This window comes from Triturus cristatus, chromosome 5_2 (genome assembly GCF_964204655.1).
Source record: "Triturus cristatus chromosome 5_2, aTriCri1.1, whole genome shotgun sequence".
Lineage (NCBI taxonomy): Eukaryota > Metazoa > Chordata > Amphibia > Caudata > Salamandridae > Triturus > Triturus cristatus.
The window spans coordinates 372,797,077-372,820,329 of record NC_140588.1 but is presented as its reverse complement, the minus strand read 5'-3'; the positions used below and the strand labels follow the sequence as shown (position 1 = coordinate 372,820,329).

General features: G+C 44.6%; 1 protein-coding gene across 7 annotated transcripts in view; it reads right to left on the bottom strand.

The window, feature by feature from the left end:
- RREB1 (ras responsive element binding protein 1) overlaps positions 1 to 23,253 on the bottom strand; it is a 244,206-nt gene that overhangs the window by 67,951 nt on the left and 153,002 nt on the right. For 4 of the 7 annotated variants that reach the window (XM_085607218.1, XM_085607222.1, XM_085607216.1 and 1 more), the window contains 5 exons: positions 21,404 to 21,441; positions 15,749 to 15,857; positions 13,714 to 13,824; positions 7,850 to 8,058; positions 7,157 to 7,213 (listed from right to left, as the gene is read on the bottom strand). In XM_085607218.1, the coding sequence (XP_085463344.1) occupies positions 7,157 to 7,213; positions 7,850 to 8,058; positions 13,714 to 13,824; positions 15,749 to 15,857; positions 21,404 to 21,430 (513 nt within the window). In that variant the 5' untranslated portion in view covers positions 21,431 to 21,441. The remainder of the gene's footprint in view (positions 1 to 7,156; positions 7,214 to 7,849; positions 8,059 to 13,713; positions 13,825 to 15,748; positions 15,858 to 21,403; positions 21,442 to 23,253) is intronic. The other 3 variants (XM_085607219.1, XM_085607223.1, XM_085607221.1) reach the window with 1 other exon arrangement.

Genomic DNA, 23,253 nt, shown 5'->3' with positions numbered 1-23,253 from the left:
GGCAAGAGACCTTGTTGGGGATCCAGCCCTTGGGTTTCCACTCGTGCATTGGAGCACCAACGCGCCTTCAGGGACATTACAGCTGACACCAAGGACAGAGGCGGGACTGCGAGGACCAGCGTGCTCAGCGGCGCTGATCGGCCGCAGCTGGTCCTCTTCCCGCCCCCTCCACCTGTTCTTCTCCCTGATAATCAGTGATAGCAACGCGTACGCGGGACGCGCGCGGGGCAAAGACCGGGGCTAAGACTGGGCAAAGACAGGGCCGTTTTAGGCCGTTATAGACCGATTTAGACCGGACCGGGCCATCCCTCTTGGTATTTTTTTTTGCGTTGTCTAGTTGCGCTTGTGTTTTAATTTTAAACAACCTATAGTTTAAATAATGTCTGTCCGTGAAACTAGGAGTAAGTCTACCAAATCCGTGAAAAAGGCTACAGGGACCCTGGATGATTTTATCACAAGGACTAGCCTTTCAATTGATAATGAGATTACTAAACTCCAGCACAGAGTATCCTTGGAGCTGGAGTCTGCAAGGAGGCTCTCTACCGAACTAGCATTAGGGAAAAAAATCCTCTCTAGGTAGTATTGCCTCCTCAAAAACCCCTGAGCGCACTACTGGCCCCACACCAATTATCACCTTGGTCGAGGTTCACTCTACTGCTGAGGAAACAACTCCCTCTATTAATCAAGACTTTGTTCCCTCGGGCCCCTCTGTCAGTGTTGTATCTGAAAGCTTTCCATCTTCGGATCCACTGATAGGGAATATCGTGGGTAGTAAAAATGGTGAGAAGCAAAAGGTATTGGTGGAAACAGACCCGACCCGATTAAAAGCCAGGTGCCTGTTAAGACATCATTAAAACATAAGAGAAAACGGAAACATATCTGCGTATGCTAGAAAAAAGGCAAAGGTAGCCTTTAGCCAAAATATTATAGGGGGGGCCCCGCAAACACTCAATGTAAGTATTGTTAATAATATGTCTGACCAAGCGCCTCTAATTGTTCAAAGCGTCAATGCTAGTACAGATGAGCAAAACTCGGTCATAATGACTGACCACTCTGTCAATGAGGGCCAGAGAAATTCTTTGAACATGGTAGGACAGGAAGAGGGAAGGGAAGAGTTTTTAAAACTGGTATGGGATACGCTTAAGAAACTACTCAGGCCATTAGAAGTGAGGTTAACTGGCATTGAGAATCAGTTGCTTGAGGTAGAAAAAAGTGTTATTACACTATCTAGCTTAAGTCTCAATTGCACTGATGTACCCATAGTGTCTATGCAAGCACCAGCTACTGCTCCTGTGATACCTCTGAATAAAAATCCAACTAGCATACAGCAGCAAAAAGAGGAAATAGTTAAAAGAACAAATAAAACATCGATAACAAATACATTAGTCACATCAAATATAATTCCCTCGACCTCGTCATCTGCAAATACCTCTAACAAATCTCTGCTGAAGGGTCATGTTCAAAGCAAAACGCCTCAATTACCAAATGTTGCTACTACCCATTCTCCTATCCCCAACACCCCTGTTCCACAGAAATCCACATCTAATCTACCTGTCAGCAATAAATCCTTGACTGATAGATCTTTTGCCAATGTTCCTAATAAGCCAAACTATCAATCTGGCCATGCTTATAACAACTTTAAAGGAGGGTATATAGATTTACCACCTGACGCAAGCCCATTTGTAATTGTTCTTACAGGGGTACCTGAATTAGAAAACCAATATGAGGAGAACTTTCAATCTCTAAAAAATAAAGTGATCTATTGGTTAAATTCGAATAAACCCATTCCGAATCATATGAAAAGTAAAATCCTCATGGTTCGTAGGGTGCCGTGGGTAGGACCCATGGCTAAATCAATTATGGGTGACTGCATAGTCATTTCTTTTGAGGAACCCCATAGTGTTGAACAGATTTGCAAATGGAAATCATATGGAGATACACCACCCATTGAAGCCAGGCCTCTATCGTTATTTTACCCCCCACCTAGGCCCATACAATATGGGTCCAATTGGAACACTGTCAAACAGTGTCACGGCTATGTACCCAACTTGGCTAGACAGGCAGATCGAAATATGTGGTCTGGTATTCCCACCTTTAACAGGTTCAGTTGTCTAGATGCTGTCGATTGACTTGGGACTATGCCAGATTGTATTCCCAAGTTATATGACACCTACTGTATACTAGGTAATAAGTCTTATCATCCCCAGAGCAAGGAAAGGTCTCTAGCAGCTGATAAAGTATGTCACGATCTGGATGTGGGTTGCCTAGATGGGGGAACCAATACTATAGTAAGAGATGTGGTCATTGAGACAGAGAATCAAACTGCCGATATACAGTTAGGTAATGTTCATCATCAGCCGGTACTTATGCCGGCTTTTGATGACCAAACCAGTAATAGACTGACCCCACGTTTTCTCATTTTGTCTTGGAACATTGCTGGTGTTGGTAAAAATCTTAAGGATCCTGAATGGGCTGATTATGTTGATACTAGTGACCTTTGTTTATTGCAAGAAACATGGGCAATAGATGTTCCACATAGAGTCGGATACAAAACCTATGGCACTGAGGCAGTTCAGTCTGATAGGGGGAGACCGTCAGGGGGGTTGATCATATGGCTTAAAATCACCTTGGTTATGAGGGTTGAAATTATAGAGACAGGAACACCCGATATTCTGGCCCTAAAAATTGTACCCCCAAATGGAAATGAATGTTACATTGTCAACGTCTATAATAGACCACTTGCCCATTCCAAGGTCTCACCTACTTTGGAAACACTGGATCTCTTTTTGAAAAAGGTGGTTGGAGATACCCCGGTAATTTTGGGAGGCGACCTAAACTGTAATTTCGAACCGGTTTCTGGTATTAATGACGTCTTTGAGGATGAGGACCAGGTGTACAAAATTCCCCAGCTTGAAACCTCAAACTTTGTTAAGTGTTCCACTTTGGCCGTTCAATTGCTTAGGCTAACGGCAGATCATGGTCTTGGAGCATGTAACGGCCGCCTCCCTTCGGACCTGACAAAACAACCAACTTTTGCGAAATCCAATAGTAATCTAGATTTCATACTTGTTTCACTTAACCTTTGGCATTATTTGATTGATTTAAAAGTGGCAAGTAGGGAGGAAAGTGATCACTACCCTTTAGAACTTTACATTGATGTGCAAATGTTTAGTGATATTACTACCAACCTAGCTACTTTATCATCTGAGACCACCAATGGCAAAATGTGTGAGGATGTACACATAAATAATAATAGACGTGCAGTAAAATGGCCCTATATTTTGTCTGATGGCAAGGCCCTAGCATCGGTGTACTCTCTCTTTGGGGAAATGTTTGGACCTATAGCTGGACAATCTTTTCTACCTGTCCACTTTGATCACTTTATCGAACTACACAATGTTTTCTTCAGTGAACTAAAAACTTGCTTGTCAAAAATGCCAAGGAAAAAGCAACAAAATATAAGAGTGGGAAGTCACGGAAAACTATGGTACGATCACTCATGCAGGTTGGCCAAGAGAAACCTCTTGCTTGCTATTAAAAACAAATCAAAAGAAGGAGTCAAACTTGCAAGGGAGGTATATAAGTGTGCCCAAAAAACATCAAAAAAACTATGGGAAGAGTCGATTTGGTCAGAAATGCTAGTTGCTGCAAAAACTAATGATAATGTTGGGTTTTGGAGGTTGGTGGCAAATGAGGGGCATGCAGGCAGAGCTGTAAAAGACACGTTTTTGGATGAAATGACATGGGTGACCCATTTCACATCCCTTTATAAACAATAGGATGGTGATGACAACAAGATATTATGGTGCCCCCCTCCTATTGAACCCCTTGACTTCACACTGGAGGAAACAATAAGGGCGATTAATGAACTAAAAAATAGCAAAGCACCAGGCCCTGACAAAATACCGGGGGATCTTTATAAACACGATATCGAAGTATGGGCTCCTTATGTAAATCGTTTATTTAATGTTCTGTCTACAAGCTGTCGCTTTCCAGATAGTTGGCGTGCAGCGGAAGTTGTGTTAATCTTTAAAAAGGGGAACAGATCGGTACCTTCAAACTATAGACCAATTAGTCTAATGGACACCCTGCAAAAACTCTATGCCAAACACTTACTATTTCGGATTAATGATTGGCTGGAGGACTCAAAAATAATCTCTAAATTTCAAGCCGGCTTTAGGAGCAAGACTAGTACCATAGATCAAATATTCAGATTCTGTTGTTTGATCTGGAAGTACGTGCATATTAGGAAAGGTCATTTGTATGTAGCTTTCGTAGATCTGAGAGCCGCATTCGACCTTGTCCCTCGCAACTTGCTCTGGAGGACCTTAAGTGAAGTAGGCTTGCCAGGGTGTCTTTTGGCTCAAATAGTTGAGCTGCATGCTGGAAATTATGCAAACATTAGGTGGGGTCCAAATGGTGAACTGACACGTAACATCCCCATTGAACGTGGGGTTCGCCAAGGGTGTGTCTTGGCCCCTACCTTGTTTTCCTTGTTTGTTAATGATGCTCCCAACTATTTGAATGGTTGTACTAATGATTCCCCGCAGCTTAATGGAGAGAGGGTGCCTGCGTTGCTCTTTGCGGACGACACCATTCTTATATCCCAGACCAAGAAAGGACTCCAGGCACTCTTAAACTCCTTTAGCTGTTATTGCATGACCAAGGGTCTGGAAATAAATGCTGATAAAACGAAATGTATGGCATTAAACCCCAGCAAACCGGACAGAGGGTTTTTGACTTTGAATGGCCAGAAATTAGGAACTGTGGAAAACTTTTCCTATTTGGGCGTTGCACTTGATTCAAAACTAAGTTGGAAGGCCCAAGTTGAGAAAAGTAAGGTATCATATGCCCACAACGTTAAACCTATTATACGTAGACTGAACGCTAGCACAAGCAAGAGTGTAACCCCTGTCTTAGAGCTTTTTAAATTTAAAATTCAATCTGCTGTGTTGTATGGAGCAGAGATATGGGGACCTTGGGCCAGAGACAGCTTTCAGGGCTTGGACAATAAATTTATGAGAGCTATTGTTAGGGTCCCGAATAGTACACCTTTAATACCCCTCCAGCTCGATTTGAATTTTAAAAGAACAGATTACTTTGCCATTATAAGACCATTAATGTTTTGGGTTAGGTTATGGTCCACCCCAGAACTGCTCGAATACAGAAATGGCCTTCAAGAATTGTTGATTCTTGATTCTTTTAACTCTATTCAGTGGCTTGTGCATATTAAAAAATGGTTCATGCTTCTGGGATTGTACTCAATGTGGGAGAATCCTGAAAATTTACCGGCCTTTTCTAAATCTATAGTAAAACGAGCCTTTTGGTCCTATATGAGTGACAGGCTCGTACATGAAAGTAGAGTTGGGTCTCTAATTCAAGGTTTTTTATCCTTTAAGGACGAACCCCGCTTCGAATCCTTTTTGGATGAAATTGAGCCACCTATTGCAAAGTCCCTTTACTTGAAGTTTAGATATGGGATCCTTATGCTGAACTATAATACAGAACGCTGGTCACAGAAAAGACTGGGAGGCCTGAATGACAAAAGCGGGTGTTGTCCTATGTGCTTAAACTCCTGTACGGAGAATGAGGTTCACATGTTGTTTGGATGTAGTGCCTACCTGAAGGCTCGAAAGAAATGGCTAAAACCCATGTGTACTCTCCTAGGAACCAGATCCTGTTCTACAGCATACAGGATTATAAAAAGCAATACAACCCAGTTTATTGTATTTAGCATAAGCAGGTTCCTTTACTCTGTGTATATTATTCGCAGGAAACTTGGTCAGATACTCTGAGTAGGACCTCTGTATATGCTTATAAAAATCTGTTCCTAAAATGAAATGTGTTTTAAATTGAGGAGATGAAAATTTATTCTTGTATTACATTTTTAAACTTACTATTTTAAAGTGTTGTTGCATGTATGCTATTATGATTCTCTGTTTTTTTATATACATGTGTCTTTTATGGCCAAATTGGCCGAAATAAAGAAATAATTAATTAATTAATTAAATTAAGACTACCATTCTGGGGTGGTGCTGCGATTGTGCGACTCACAGAAATGATTAGGCCAGTTAGTTCCTTTATTCTCATCATCCACCATAACTTTAACCCATATCTTTCGACAATGTAGTAGAAAGAATCACCCCGGAACCCCCACAGGACACGGATGATGGCAGCTGTCTGTAGTAACAAGGTCGCTTTAGCGGCGAGTTGAGCATCCAGCAGCCTCTCTCGTAGGCTTCAGCGGCAGGTGACTGGAGCGTCACTGGGAAGGTGAAGATAGGTGCTCGATTAGCTGCGGCTGAACTGGGACTTGCGAAAACAAGAGTTTCAGCGGAAGCAATAGTATGCGTTTCCTAAAAATGTTAAGTGTTCCTAATCCCATGGAAACCAGACGAGCTCTAGGCAAAACAGACTCCCTTGAGCCCAAGATGCAAACATGCTGGGAAATTCAAATTGAGGACAAGAATTTTCGAAAAGGGCAGGGCACCACTGATGCCTGATGCACAGCCCAGCATACTGAGAACAGTTAACTCCCTTTGATGCTGCACTGCTTGCATAGAAGGTTCCCTCATCTTCTCATGTCATCAATACCATGCGAGTAAATACACCTCTATATTCCCACTTGCATTTCTTCTTTACAGCTCAATGTTGCTAACGGCATTAGTCCGAGAACTAAAATAATAAAAATTATTCAACTAATATGCACTATAATGTGGGCCACGGATTGTCCGACACTGAGTAATACTACAAAATCCGACCTGTATGCCAACAATCTGCATCAGGTTACTCACTTTTTGGGATTTAAAAAGTTACACCTGGAAGACTAACTCAGATGTATGCCTTTCAGCACTAACATTACAGAAAGTCCTCTAAGCGGACAATCTGTAGCACTGTACACATAGTTCTTCCTTTCTCCGCCTGAAAAACAATTTTCTGTGGAAAATTTACTTCCTTAACACTACTACAAAATTCGGAGTGTTCCCACCATAAACAGGGACATACTCAATAGACATACGAGTAAGGCTACCTGTGTAGTGAAGGCAGCAAATGCATGAATATCGATAAAGTTGCAACTCCATGGGTGTTCATCACATTTGCAATGATTACTGTAATAAGAACACTCATTTCCCCCCACACTTCCATTCACACTTACACAGTAGGAAAATGTATCCACTGGGAGAATTTCAGCAGTGGAAAGTGCCGTCTGCGCCTGTAAGAAAAAAATTACATTCCTCGTATTGTAAATCGGATCTTTAACTTTCAAGCGTAGATGACACTTTTCGTGCACTTGAGTTTTAAGTTACCAGGCCCTCAGTCCTTAAAACTTCCCACTCTTTCACACACCGGATGTCCAATCCTTTCCTCCACTTAAAAGCTTACTGTAATGAAAGTAAGGGAATAAGCGTACAATCCTTACCCCGCTGAATTCCTCACCTTCCACTTTTTTCAAGTGACAAGGGAATATATATATAAAAATATATATTTTTAAGTTACTATGGAATTAAAACTATTACAAACTTTACTGGCCTACAGTGCATCTTTCCTACGTAAATAATCAGCAATGACAAGCAGTTGAACAGGCCACAAATTGTATCGTATCGACTATTCAATCCATATACTGTACAAATCTTGCATATTGTGCAAAATACATGTGGTTTCATAATCTCTAAAAACTAAGTAGGTGTATAAAGCACTTGTCTGTTTTTTAGTCAAAAAGGCTGCAGTTGATAGGCCGGACCACACACATAATAAAATAGGTCCAGTGCAGTACTCCATGCTTGGCATGGGTCACAGACGTAAGTGGGCTTGTTTCAACAAACAGGCAGTTTGAGAATGGTCTCCTTACCAGGGTCCGCCTGCCCATCCGATTTGGTGCCAGAGACTTTGGAGAGCACTTGACATTTTGAGGGTTGTCGCTGTTTTCAGCAATCTGTGCTACGCTCATCACTGCCGTCATCATAGCGTTGATGGAGGACAAGTCTGAACCCTCGGGGACCTTAGCCAGACTTGGTGTTCCTGCGTGGTTGTTGCTTTTCACGTCTTCCTGCTCATCCCCTAGAAGGTCAGAAAACACTACTTTGAGATACATAACGAAGAGCAGCCATTCTTTCAAAAAAGTTGCTCCTAAAAAAGATTACATTTCAAGAAGATACCGCAAACTGTTTGAGAACAAACAATATGAAGCACTGGCAGCACATAATAGGTCCATCAGAAGTTTGGTACTGCAATATATAAACGTCGCAATTCAACCATTATATATGTTTCGCATAATAAAATGTCACACCCTTATTTATGCATCTGGACACCACTGCTATGAGTCTCATTCAATACTACGCCACAACAGTAGGTTGCTGTGTCCACATCAAGCACCACAAGGCAGTGTGCACATCCAGCAACAGTCTACACTTGGCATTAGACATCCACACTTTCCTACCATCAGGAACAGGCTGCTAAGATAAGCATAATGTATTTGCAAAACATGTCAAGTACCTCGGCTTCCCAGAAACCAGCATAATCCCCGGTCTCGAACAACAGACTACCAATTTCCAATTCACATAAAACTGGCATACTCTGCATCTGGCAGTTTGAGGCAACTAGTTAGTCATCAATGTATACAATAGCAGATCAGCGCTCTTAAGGCATATTAAATTGGGTTATTCGTAACTGACGGATCTGTAGGTATTGCTCCTTTGGACTTCAGAACCCATCCCTCTTATCACAATTATATGTTTGAACATTTAATAGAAAAATCTAAGAGTTCAGAAGATCATCAAGATATATAGAGAATAAAATCTAGAACTACGAATTGAAATTGCTTGAGTTCACAACACGAACCGGAAAGGCTGCAACCAGGACTCGGGGAGACAATAAAGAGGAACGCAAAAACATGGGAATCAGAGTGAGGACACCAGGCATAATACCAGAGAGAATGATCCAGATACACTACAAACAGAAACAAGGAGCTTGACTGAGCTAAACCTCACAGCTTAAGCCCCATATCCATAGAGTAGAACACATCATCCAATCATAATCTCAGCCCAAGTTTTCAGCTAAAGTACACCTATGCAGGTGTAACCAGCAACATAGTACAAACATCGACCACCTGCACACACAATCACTCACCAAATCACAAAGGAAAGGTCAGTCAAACACACCCCTTTGTAATAGGCCCATCAGGACTCCTAAGCAATAGACTACATATCCACAACTCACACGCATTAGGTGGAGGTACAAAAACAAGACTTGGCCTTCTCCACTCAGAATGTAATGCACCCTATTAGAAACAGCCCAAACATCCTCAAAGAAACAAGTTTATGGAGGCAGGTCCCAAGACCTATCTCGAATCCCTTCTGAAACCAAGGACAGGGGTAAAGAACAAGTTACTAACCTTCGGTAACGATGTATCTGTAAGAAACATTAGTTAGTTAGATTCCTCACCTTAGAATATCCCCAGGCGTCAGACTGGATCCGGAAGATTTTTCGTCAGCAATACCCCTTGCGCGTCGCTAGGCGTCGTCTGCGGCTCCGCGTCCGTCGTCGGCGTCGTGCGCCGGGATGACGTCGTCAGAGTACTTAGACGCCGCCCTCGCGCGCTGACGTCAGTTCTTGTACATAGCCTTCCGCGCCAGGAACGCAGAGCCATGCAAAGACCGACACTGGTGCCAAAAAGAAAATCTAGGGGCCTGAAAGGACAACCTTAACCCTAGATGTCAGTTCGCAGAACGGGGAGGATGGGTGGGTCGGTGAGGAATCTAACTAACTAATGTTTCTTACAGATACGTTGATGGAAAACCCCAGCAAATGCAGGAGATCCGCCGTAGTCTGGAGGTGGGAGACGACTGCCTGGGGCGAGCCCGCCTTCAACAACCAGTCGTCGAGATAGGGGAAGACTGGGACCCCTGATCTGCGCAGATGAGCTGCGACCACCGCCATCACTTTCGTGAACACCCGAGGGGCACTGGTGAGGCCGAAGGGGAGCACGGTAAACTGAAAGTGCTCTTGGCCCACCGTGAACCGCAGGTAACGCCGGTGGGCCGGCAGGACGGGGATATGGAAATATGCGTCCTGCAAGTCCAACGCTACCATCCAGTCTCCAGGGTCTAGGGCAGCTAAAACCTGAGCCAACGTGAGCATCTTGAACCTTTCCTTTCGGAGGAAGGCATTGACGTTCCGGAGGTCCAAGATAGGGCGCAGGCCCCCCTTGCCCTTCTTGGGAACCAGAAAGTAGTGGGAATAACAACCACGACCTACTTCTGGACTCGGAACGCGCTCGACGGCCCCCTTGGCCAAGAGAGCCGAAACTTCCTCGCGGAGAAGATCCAAATGATCCCCCGAGATACGGTGGTGCTGCGGTGGCATGGCTGGAGGGGTCGTCTCGAAGGGGAGGGAGTAGCCCCTTCGGACGATTTGCAGCACCCACCTGTCCGATGTAATGGACCGCCAGTGGAGCAGGTGATGGCGAACTCTGCCGCCCACTGGCGTGGTATGGGCCTGAAAGCTCGGACTAGGAAGGCTTTGAGGCGGATGCTGCCGGGGTGGATGTGGGCTGACCACGTCGGCCTCCATTTCCGCCACGGCGGAAGCCACGTCCGCGACCGCGCGCAGGTTGGTTCTGCGGCTGGTGGCTTTGCGGACGGGAGGAGGCGCCCCTTCCTTGGCCACGAAAGGGGCGAAAAGCGGAGGTGTGCGCCCGCGGAGCCGAGAGGCCCAAGGACTTGGCCGTAGCCCGGGAGTCCTTAAAACGGTTCAGCGCACTGTCCGCCTTCTCACCAAACAGGCGAGTGCCATCAAAGGGCATGTCCATGAGGGTGTTCTGGACATCCCCGGAAAATGACGTGGACCGCATCCAGGCGTGGCGGCGGAGCGCCACCGTGGTGGAAATCGCCCGACCTAGCGAGTCCGTGGTGTCAAGCCCACATCTTATGGCGTGCCGTGCCGCATCCCTCCCATCGGCCAAAGCCTGGGTAAGACGCGTCCGGACCTCCTCCGGACACAGGGGCAGCACGTCCTCCACCGTATCCCACAGGGAATGGGAATAACGGTCCAAGAGACAGGCGGTATTTAAGGACCGCAGGCCCAAACTAAGGGACGAGAACAGTTTCTTGCCAAACTGCTCGAGTCTCTTGGAATCCCGGTCCGGCGGAGCGGTCGGGAAGGAGGATTGGGAAGTAGAGGCCTGGATAACCAGACTCTCGGGGGTGGGGTGTTGGGACAGGAAACTGGGGTCGCCCGGAGCAGGGCGGTGGCGCCTGGCAACGTTCCTATCCACAGGAGGAACTGTGGAGGGCTTGGACCAGGTGCCCTGCAGAACGTCAGTGAGGGCCTCGTTGAACGGCAGCAGAGGCTCAGTGGAGCTTGCTGAGGTTTGAAGCACCTCAGTGAGGATGTTGGTCCTCACAGCCACGGCAGGCAACTCGAGCCCAAGGGCCTCAGCCGCCTTGCGCAGCACCACAGAAAATGCTGCACCCTCCTCCGAAGCCACGGTCGGAGGAGAAGTGAATCCAGCGTCTGGCGAGGTGTCCAGCCCGCTGGCCTCCCCCAGTTCATCTGCCCAGTCCTGAGAAAGCTGTGACTGAACAGCCAGAGGGTCCTCGAACCCCTCCCAGTCGCCCCCTTCTTCCGATTCCTGATAAACAGGAGGAATGATCGGAACCGGACTGTAGAGATGGTAGGACTCAAGCGGCGTCGGATGCGGCGTCGGCGGACGCCGTGCCGGCGTCGGGTCCGGATGAGGGCTAAACCGGGGCGTCGGCGTCACAGGCGTCGGCGTCGGTGGCGCCGGTGACGGCGTCGGTGGTTCAGGCGTCGGCGCCGGTGGAGGAGTGACAAGGTCAACCGGCGTCGACTGGGGCCCAGGCAAGGGCCCCGCGGGGACCTGCGGCGTCGAGACCGGAGTCGTCGACGGCGCCGGGGCCGGAGCCGCCGGCACGCGAGGTCGCCCAGTCGAGTCCGCGGGGCCCGAAGGCGCGCCAGCGGGCGTCGACGGCGGGGCCAGGCTCCTCATGGCCGAGAGGAAGGCACTGATCTCCGCCGGCGCCGCGTCAGCCCCAGGGACCGGAAGGTATGGGGGCGGACGCGGCACCTGCGGCTCCGCCGGAGCCGCGGGGGTGGAACCACTTGGACCCTCGGCCGAGTCGCGCGACCGGCGAGGGGAGTCCGAAGAGCGATGTCGCCGCTTGGACTTCTTAGAGTGTTTGGACTTACCCGACGACTTGGAGCCCGACGAGCGATGGTGGCGTCGGCTAGGGCTCCGCGAGCGATCCTTGGACCTCCTCCTGGACCGGGATCGCGCACGACGCGGAGCCGAGTGGCGAAGCTCCAGAAGCTTGTGGGACCGCTCCCGCCTAGCCTTCGAAGTCAGGGCCTGACAGTCGTTGCACGACTCCGCGTCGTGGTCGAGGCCTAAGCAGTAGAGGCACCGGCGGTGGTGATCGGTCACCGACATCAGTCGATGACAATCTTCACAAGCCTTGAACCCAGGCATCCTACCGGCACCAGATGTCGACAGACAAGGATCAAAAATGATCAAAAAGATTTAGTCAAAAAAGACTAAAAGGGGTAGCTCTCCCGGATCTGCGCTTACTGGCGCGGAAAAAAGAAGAACTGACGTCAGCGCGCGAGGGCGGCGTCTAAGTACTCCGACGACGTCATCCCGGCGCACGACGCCGACGACGGACGCGGAGCCGCAGACGACGCCTAGCGACGCGCAAGGGGTATTGCTGACGAAAAATCTTCCGGATCCAGTCTGACGCCTGGGGATATTCTAAGGTGAGGAATCTAACTAACGTGTTTCTTTCAGATACTTACACCCACTTAATGCCTTGTTCACTTTTTGGACCAAAGCTTGTGTTAGGAAATCCCGCACGGCAAACACCCCCTCCTCTGCAGGATAAATCTTTACCCTCAGACAGGCTCTGCACCAAAATGCACTATGCAAGCAATTAATTTATGTACATGCACTATAAAAATTCGACAAACTTTGCAGAAGCAATATAATACACAGGTACAAATATAGATAGCATATATGTAGGTGTGCAGTGTATGGTATTATTTATTACCATTTTTGTGGGGTGCGGGAACCAACACTCAATGAGGCCTCAAATGGGCCATGGTGCCCCGCCCTCAACAATGGTAATAAACAGCATACTACTACAATGGGAATTGCATGTTTACTCTATTTTGTGCTGCTTTCACGGTTGAAGTTATCTACTATCCCCAAAAGGATGGATGCATCAACCGCTAAATGGGAAACTAAAAGTAGAATTTTAAACATCATGATGTATACCCCTATTTTATGATCTGATTATTACATATATATTTTGTCCCACTTTGTGTACCAACAAGCTGATAAAATATATATATTTTTTTGTAGCTCATTATGAGACACCTGACATGATATTATATGATGAGAGAATGACACGGCGGGAAGCCCCGATTTCCCAAAAATCTGTAGAAAATCTGGTCAAAGTCAAGTGAATTACCATGTCTAGGTCCCAAGCCCTTGGGGTTTCACTGCCTGATTTGGGAGTTATTTTTGACAGTAAAGTCAAAGGAGTCTGATCATATTGTTCAGGAGAGGGGGGCATCAGAGGCAAAGGCAGCTGTGCCTCAGTCCCATCTACGGGTTCCTGGATGTAAGGAAGAAGGTTCAACAATCTTCATTAGCCTGCTGAGAATATCATGGTTGTGAAGGTCACGTTATATCTTTACCTCTATTCTCCTGCTCAGACTGCTGAAGTTGTATTTTTTTTTCTGGCTTGCAGCCCTCCGTTGCTTTTGCGCACCTCGAAATGGACTGGTCCTCGTTGACCCTCTCGAAAACTGGAAAAACAAAATCGAACAAGAAAATGGAATTAGAAAGGTAGCTGTAAAGCTGCACAAAAATGCACAGGGAAGTGGTGCTCAAGGGAAACTGGGATGCATATTTGGGTGGCTGAGGCCTAACAAAACCTTCAAACTGAGGATCGACATAGACATCTGCCTCTACATCACTGCAGGCAACTGCGGTCTGAATGGCTGCCCCTGGTCTCTAGATACCACGTAAAATAGCGCTGAATACATCCTCGGACTTCAGCGTGCTTGGGCCTCCCCACTTTGGAGCCCTGCCTGCCATCTGTGACTTCACCAGGATCGTAACTGACTGTAAGATGGACGGGAGGTGAGGCAGCAGCCCAGATGTGTTCAGAAAGCAGCAGGTGACTCCTTTCATTGGCTTTGAGAGAGGCTAGAGTGGGCAGGGGACAGAAGAGAAGAGTTGATCTATCTTTCTAACATGTACAGCCAAATCATGTCACTGCTTCTTTGCACAAACATGAAAAGACACATGGACAACATGCCTTGCACATCCGCAAGGAGTGCACATCTGTTGAGATGGGCTGGCCCTGCATGTGTTTTGATAGATCCGACACCAATGTCAGCAGTATACTCAGCAAGATACCTGTAACTGACCTTTCTTCTCTCTGCACTAAAAGAACATATCTAACCTGTTATCGTTACAACCCATGGTGGGCGCGTGAAGGGGCGGCATTCCTTGTAGGTCACTGCATTTCGCCTAAAATGGAATGGAGGAATTGGGGTTTCCTCTTTGCAAGCAGCACTGTAAAAGTACCCAACGGTTGTAACACTGCTTTATAAAAGCAGTAAATAAAATAACAAAATATTTTTTTAAATGACAGGCAAGTTGATGTGTGCCTGAAACAGCTGCCCCTTCACATCAGGTTTACTTTCAGCATCCAGCTCTAACTTACTATCTACAAATCGATTTAGGGATTCTAGGGATGAAACTCAGCACACCAGAGTGACCGAAAAGTTGTAACAAGTCTGCTGCGTGAAATGATCCAAGCAATCTTATGTTAAAACATCTCATCCGTCTTCCCACGATTTTTTGTGAAAACTAGGAGCCTGACCCTTCTTGTACTGAAGTAGGAGCTAGAAACCAAGGCCCATGAGCCTATCCAAAGGGATGCACCAGGCCCACGTTCGGTGAACAGATCCACGTCATATAGATTATATACTATGTGCACTGCATATAGACCAAAAAAGAGCACATGGACATTGTTGTGTAGATGAACTGCATGCCCGCAAATACTTAGACTGTGTAGTAATGATGTAATATAAATAATGCACAAAGTGTAACTGTCACGTTACACAACTTTTTTTTAAAAAGCCCAATACAATAAAGAGGATTTTAAAAAGCAGGCATCAGTCATGCATGAATATGCATATACCTTATCCAGACTCTTTCCCTTTTGGTGTGAGCACATCATACGCGCAGTGGTACCCATGTGTAGCCATGAGTATGACTGAGGTTAACCTGGACCTGATCAGGCCATGCATGATATGCAGGTGGGGCGTGGGAGCGTGACAGTATCGGTACGTGGGGAGAAAAAAGATACAATTCTACCGCTGGGACTGGCTGCTCCTGAGCCCGCACCCCACTGCCCCGCTTTGTTGTTTCTAAGGAAAATCCAATGATCCATTCAAAGCAGCAGGCAGAAGGGTGGGAATGGAGTTGGGGTAATGTATCTGACTATATTTTGGAATGTATTGGTTCATTTAAAATGCAAATAAAAATGTACACCCAAAAAGATTTTTATTTTATATATTTGCACTTTGTGAAACCACTCTGTGCCCCCACAGATGCATGGTTACTTTTTAAACACAGAGAACAGAATTCATGCTCAAATGTGCTCACTGGTGAAGTGGTACAATGTACAAATAACCCTGCACACAATTCCTAGATTACCTTTTTCTACTTGCTGCTGAAAGAGCGAATGCTGCCGGGACCCTGAAGAAAAACTGCTTGACAGAGAAATCTCACTGTTGCTAACACTGGGACGCCAATACAATGCAGCCTATAGGAAAGAAAGAAGTCATAATGAGACAGGGGAGTGGGTCCCTTTCCAAGTGTGAGACTCTGTTGTACTTTAAAACAAGATATTAAACACCATGGTTCCCACTGTGAAAACACAATATCGGAGTGTAAAAGCAAAGCAGTTCAATCACCCTACTCTACTGTTTATAATTGCTCACTTGCTGTCAAAAGGTTGATCTAAAATCATTTGCCACATATTTATTCCGATTAAAATAATTTTCCAAGCGGGCTGACTGATAGGATCCAAAAGGGCTGGGCAACAGATAGCCAGACGGAGCCCGCTCTGAAACAAAACACTTGGTTGAATTTGGGTGTCTAGGAATATTCTTCTTTAACGATTAATTTCTATTCGATCACTGATAAATAAACAGAGAGGGTGGCTGCAGGGCAGCCTGCTATGTGACTATGGATCATGCCGGGTGTTTAGAAAAGCAAACAAGCATTGACAAACACAAACATTCAGGCTTTAGTGACAACTGTGAACAAAGGCATTCCTAAACGCTGCATATACGCGCTGCATGCTCAAATGCTATCACAATATCCCTGTTCGCTTGGCCAAAAATAGTAGAAAAACCAAAACAAAGATTGTTTTCTGTATAGAATGGATATAGTAGATAGATAATTGAATGTGACAAACAGCATGGCGATTGAGTGTATTTTCAGATGTAAAATAGTCCCTCGTGCATTTCTAAGGAAACAGTTCCTGAAAATCAGAATGATACATCAAATAACCAATATCATGAGCTGAGAGAGTAACATTCCTGTGAGTGGAGACAAAGTGCACTCTATATATTTTAAAGAATTGGTAACAAGATGTTTGCCGTCAGCTGCGCTTTTGAGCCAGACTTAAAACATTTACTAAAAACTCTCCCTCCCACACATGCACCTCACTTAAATCAAGTGCAACAAACAGAGGGGTGGAAGACATGCTTAATAGCCACTGGAATTCACTTGGGCTGCATCCCCGTCCAGTATTTTTCATTTTGCCACAAAACCACCTTGTGTAAATCAGTTTATATACTGCTCAAACAGGTACAGTCCAGCTCAAACTGCCGCACCAAGTCCTCCCGACATGGTAACATAAGCGACCCAAGAGTGGGCTTAGCCTACTTAGGCCTCATCAGTGAAGCACAGCTTGAGTTCTATGGTACAGTGAGCATGGGACCCACGTATGAGCATACATATCACATGCTTGAAATAATCTCAGATACTGGCAATTGTTCTGACTGCATTCTAATCCATCATTTTTCACACATTTGCCACTCTAGATAGAGAACACAAGTAACCCAGACTGGTTTTGATGGATTAAATTCCAGCCGAGAGTAATTAGCAGTGGTTGAGATTTCAAGCAATTCTCCTATCCAGAGTGAGATCACCCCCCCAAAAAAACAAGTATGTCCAGACATAGGTCAGGTGCTCACTCTGCCATACAACCCAGGCTGCACCCTCCTGATGAGGCCCGAGTAGGCCGACTTCAATCTGAGGTTGATTGTGTTTGGTTAAGAGGGGCCTGGTCTGGCTGTAGGGCTGGACTGTTCTTATTGGAGCAGGATCAAGGTTGAATTGCATATGGGTCTTGTCTGAGGTGGCATGGAAGGCAAAAAAATATGATAAACCGGATGCTGGCACACAGTAAACTGCCAGCCACTGATATTAACTGAAGCAATTCACTCATTTTGTTTTTCTAACCTAAATCAAGGGTCTACACTTATAAAACTTGAATGTTTAGATGGAGGTGCTTGGCACAGTTGTCAATTAGCATTCGTCTGATGGCGTGTAATACTCGGAGATAACAAACCCGGCAGGTGAACACTCACGATGCAAATCTCTAGGATTGCTAATCTCACTGCCAAATCACTGATACACAGTGTGCACATTCTGAACTGTTAATGTGCGGCCCAGTCACTAAAATGGGACTGGGCAGGGCATGAATGAGGAATACTATGTTGATCAATAACAAGTATGAGCTCTAAACCCAAAAACCTTAATGCTGCCCTTTTCTATGACATGCGATGCTGAAGGTGTTAAACATCCATGTAATTTCATTATAAAATCCACCAGTCAGGGCTATGCTGCTAAAATTGAACTTAGTTAAGGAAAAAGACTAGTTAGCGATTGAAAAAGTCACAGCTTTATTTAAGTCTCAAATTCTCCAGAGAAAGGCAAAGCTGTGCTGACCATTTTAGTTAATGTTCAAGTGTGTGGGGTGGCACTTCTCAGTAAAAAGACACAATCCCCAAGGATCTGCACAAAAACCCTTACAGCGGTTTTACTGCTGAGAGCAGAACAGTACAGTACAGTCGCATTTACTCCCCACTTTTCACTTCAGCGCAATGTACAAGCTACGCAGGCATCTTTATAGGTTACAGGGGCTGAGAATTTTTTTGCCCAATTCATGATACCTTTTCAAAGCTTTTTTTGACCTTCTGTGCACGCTCAACAGTGACCGAAGGACAGGTCAGTACTTTGATACATCTGCCAAAAAATCACCCTGGTCTTGTGCTCAAGATAACGGAAACGTACAGAGGTAAATGGACTGGAACAGCCAGCTGTTGTGCAGGTTTTAATAAGGCCACCTAAAGTACACACAACTCTAAAAACGCTAATGAGCGTACTCCAAGAACTAAAAAGAAATTTAAAAAAATCAATTTTAGCCGTACTGCTTCTGAATAATCTGGGTGTTGGCAATAAAAGGCATGACTTAGACACACAATGGCCAGCTTCATCCCAAAGCAGTTGGCTTCCTTCATGTCCAGTTGTTCTGCTTCTGGTTTCCCTTCCTCCCCAGCTGTCTTCTCAGTGGAAAACAGCAAACTGAGAAACAGGACTGCCCCCTTTCAAAGGGCCACACTGTTGGTGTGCCTGTGTACAGACAACTGCTTTGGGCACCAGCGAAACTAAAGTACAAAATCGAGCACATATAGAAGACGAGGCTTGTGCGCCCTTATATTTGATTACCCCCACCAGATCATACATGAAATGCAGCTAAGGAGAGCAAAAAGAATTTAAAGCCAATTTGTTACAGTCAGCCAAGTACCCAGTGCGGATACGCCATCCCATGTGGTGGGGTAAAGTGCTATGCAGTGAGACAAAGACCATATGGTAACAAAAGACTAAAAATAAAAACAGGGTCCAACTCTTCTACAGCAAGTAACAGGAAGTATGCTTTATTTCTGCACAAGATGCTTGTATTGAATTTGTGTATACCCTTGTGTCATCTAGATGTGCCCATGTCTTGTACATCTAGGCAGTTAACTTCCCAAGCACCCCATAGCATTGGAAAACATGAAGGAAAATAATTTCCAGTATTTGTACTATGCACACGAGATTTGGAAAAGGGACGCTAGAGCAATTGTGGTTGTTAAAGTTGAAAATCAGCTTCTAATTTTTTTTCCCAAATTAATATTACTTGACTTTTTAGGAAACAATACGAGAAAAAAACTGATTGCTTTATCGGTTACAATGTTGCTTCTGGAATTCCACCAAAAAACAGAACAACAAGAAAAATACCATTAACAAAATTCTCTCTACCCTCACAGCCAAGTGTGCACCAACCAGTCATTTAATTAAGATACTGGATATCTTGTAGTAGCTTTATCAGCCTTCAAAAGGGTGCCGTCATGGAAGCCCTTGCGGGTCAGTCATCTAATGAAATAAACCCATCCATCCATCTGGGGGGCAAAAGGCATTCAGCTCTCCCTGGCTCATCTCCTCTAACAGTGGTTTCCATACCCATTCCAACCATTTACATTGTTGGATAAGCCTTCCAAAGCTAAGATACACACCTAACTTGCAATTATATCCTCGGTTTGTGGTCTATCATCTTTTTCCAGTTGAAGGAAATGGTAGTCTTTGAGCCCGTACCGGAAGAGCTTTTAATTTTTCAAGAGTTCACTTGCTAATGCCTTCTTATGAAATACTTTAAAACTTACAGAAGTTCATTATAAGCAAATCTAAATAACTGCAAATAACAGTAGGAGCTAAAATGACATTTGTTACAGATAACACAACTTGAAATATTAATGTCTAAAAGTGCTTAACACATCAGTTAAGGTGATTTTTGATCCCATCATAGTATTACACAAAAATCTTAATTGTGACACATTGTGTGATGTACTGATGATTTTTCAGAAATTAAGATTATTGTCAGGCAGTGTGCCATCAGAAGGCAGCTTCCGCACAGTGTGCATTTACAGATCAGATACTTGGGTAGCTTGGTAACCTTCACTATCAGCACCACGAATTATACATTTATGGTTTGCTATACTATTCAAAGATTTGTATCCATTATGAGAAAAGTAGTCCCATTTAATAGAACGTTTTTTAAATGGCGAAAACGTGCGTATTAAAGACTTAAATCTATAAATTAGCTAATTCACAACTTAAAGGATTCACAAAATTTTCTTTGTAGATTCCAGAGGATTTATGTTCAAATTGTATATTTCCATGGTTCCTCCATGCCTGTTCCATAGACTTGGCAGCGGCCAAATTGTTGGGAGTATACTGGGCAGAAATATGCTTTACCACTTTTCTGGTATTTTACTTTTGTTCCCTTCAGGGATGACAGCTTCCCAATCAAGCGCTCCCTCGATAACCCCCAGCACACCTCTGAAATATTAGTGTGTTGTCTCCCATGATCCATCCAGGAGGAGCCTTTTGCAATAGTGATATTTACATGCTCGTCCTAGGTAGGAAACAAGCATCAACCTTTTTGTGGATGCCCACAAGCGTACAAGTCTATGGATCTTCCCAGCAGTTGTGTGTTTCTAAAGGTTTTTGTTAACCATAGGCCCAAAATGTTCAGCAAACTTATAGTCTGAAAATAAATACAACATAACACAACATTCGGCATGGCATTCTCCCTGCTGGAGCCTCTTCCCCACTGCGATCCCTGAAAGTACTACTACAGACAATCTGTTGTAGAGGCTCATAGTACACAATTAATTTAATCTATGAGTGAATGTCTCCCCATCTGGTTTCCTTTAACCACTCTCATGGCATCTGCACTCGCAGGTAGCTTTTTTGCGCACCTAAGTTCCACTTAGGTGAAAAAAATTGTTTATCATGCACATAGCAAGCAAGCACAGTGGCACAAATACGGGGTAATCAATTTTTGAGTATAAAGTGTTCTCACACACAAACGCCATCTTACTCTATCTAGTTTTTGGGGGAAATAATCCGGTCTGTGATAACCACATTACTGCACTGCTGAATCTTTCTACAAGGTCTGTAAACACTAGAAATCTTTCAGGCAAAGTCCAAACACGGTTCACCTCTTTAAACATTTAGCAAAAGGTTAATTACGTCACTGGCCTTTCATTGCGCAACAAAAACTGCGTCACCATCCGTCCACCTTGGTGGTCGTATCGCTCTACAACATAGCAATTGTACATATAAACTTTTGGCTGAGGCTATGCAAACATTTATCACAAATCAAAAAGAAACTGAAATATTGTGTTTGTTCAGCAGGTTTTAGCAAATCTGTAAAGTTCACGCATGCCAATAATGTTCAGAAGCAAGTCTCACCTGCTCATTTACAGGGCAGATTTCCATGATTCAGTAATCTGGAAGAAATAAAACAAGACTAATTAATACTGTGAAGAATTTGCATTTGACCAATAGCAAGTTTAGTACAGTTCTCCAACTGATCATTGTGTTCACAGCCCACCCACTTCCTAATCTGCTGCTTCTCACGTATTCGGTTTCATCTCCCTGGCTTTCAAAATGTATAATGAATTTTGTTAGTTGAAAAAAATTATATGAAAAAGATAGCAAGGTGACTCGAAGGCATCTATTTGATACTAACTCTACTAGTTAAAGCGAACTAGAGCTTACACAATATACACATACAGTGTTTGGGTATACTATACACCAATACACAAAACAATGGTAAGAGCCAGTTAAGTTGATTAACCACACAAAGCAAAAAGCACCAGAGAGAGACACAACGTTCAATTATCAAAAAATACGTTATTGTCTACTCTATACAATCACCGAGAGAAGGGTCGAACCCACTGGAAGCACAACAATTAAAATCCAAAAATATACAGTTGGTAAATGAGTGAGAAAGAAAAACACTGTGGGACTCAAGTAAGCACCTTAGGTAAGCAACGATGCTGTAGATAATTCACAGTGAAATAGTCCAATCAGTGTAAATAGTCATTGTTTCATACCTCTTCATAATTTTCTTTGGACCATCATCAGGACTGAATTGCAGACCCGTAATCACGTAATCCAATGCTATACAGAAGCACACCACGAATTTTGCTAAGATGGCCCACTTATAGAAGGAAAAATCACGATGGCCAAGGATCAAGCCACTGCAATGTTATCAATAGCCATACGGCAATTTCCATTTAAGGAGCGGTAACCACGCTCACAAAGCAACTGCAGGCCACCTCATAGGTCAAGTGAGAAATGGTTCAGTATCGGCATGGCTTGCTTTCTGGTCCATAGTGTACCAACCACAATGCCAAACTTTAGTGCTGCTCACAAGTCTCCTTAAATAAGCATGCCTTGCCTTAAGTCAAAGTAGTAAATGTCATAATAGAGTATTTGGTTATTCTGCTCTTCATGGACAAATAGACAGATACTATGCTCATGGGGGAAAAAAAATCAATATAATCGATTATTAGATTCTGCAGCCGACAAACTAGAGATGTATTTAGAATTAGACCTCCAACATTACCTATTCAACCATCAGGCCGAACAGTCCCGTTAGCTTGGCTTCATAATTCATAGGAGGCCCTTTAAGAACAGAAGGGACTTTAACGCAAAAGGACAGCCCCCTTACTTTCATCATAGTGGCAATGATCTCCAATGAGTCAACGGCATGCTTAAACAAGCTCACTGAAGGATGAACCTTTCAAACATTAAGGTAAACATAGGTCTGTTACCCATCATTCAAAGCGTGCAATTATAACCTGCCCATAATAAACCTGTGTAGTATCTCATTATGACACAGGGGTAATCCGGACACCAACTATAGCGGCCAACTTCAGAAGTGACTGCTCCAACCACATGTATAGCGGACTACGAGAACCCCGATATTATTTTGAAACCAGTATCAGTGGCTACGATTCAAGATGCTATGATACAAAGAAAAAAAATATAAAAACCAAAATATCTGGTGTGTACGGTGATTGCTGCACATGCATCCTTGCTGATGTGAGTAACAAGCAGGATCATTGCTGGGAAGCATTTATGCACGCTTACATGGAGCAATGAATCTATTACTTCACCTATGTATGTCCTAGCAGACCCAGGTAGGAAGAGGAGAGAATGGATGGAACTGGTGATATGTAGGCACAAGACACCGGACGGCGAAGACTGTGGTGATAGTGGAAAGAGCTAGAAATCAAACGAGAGAGAGAGGG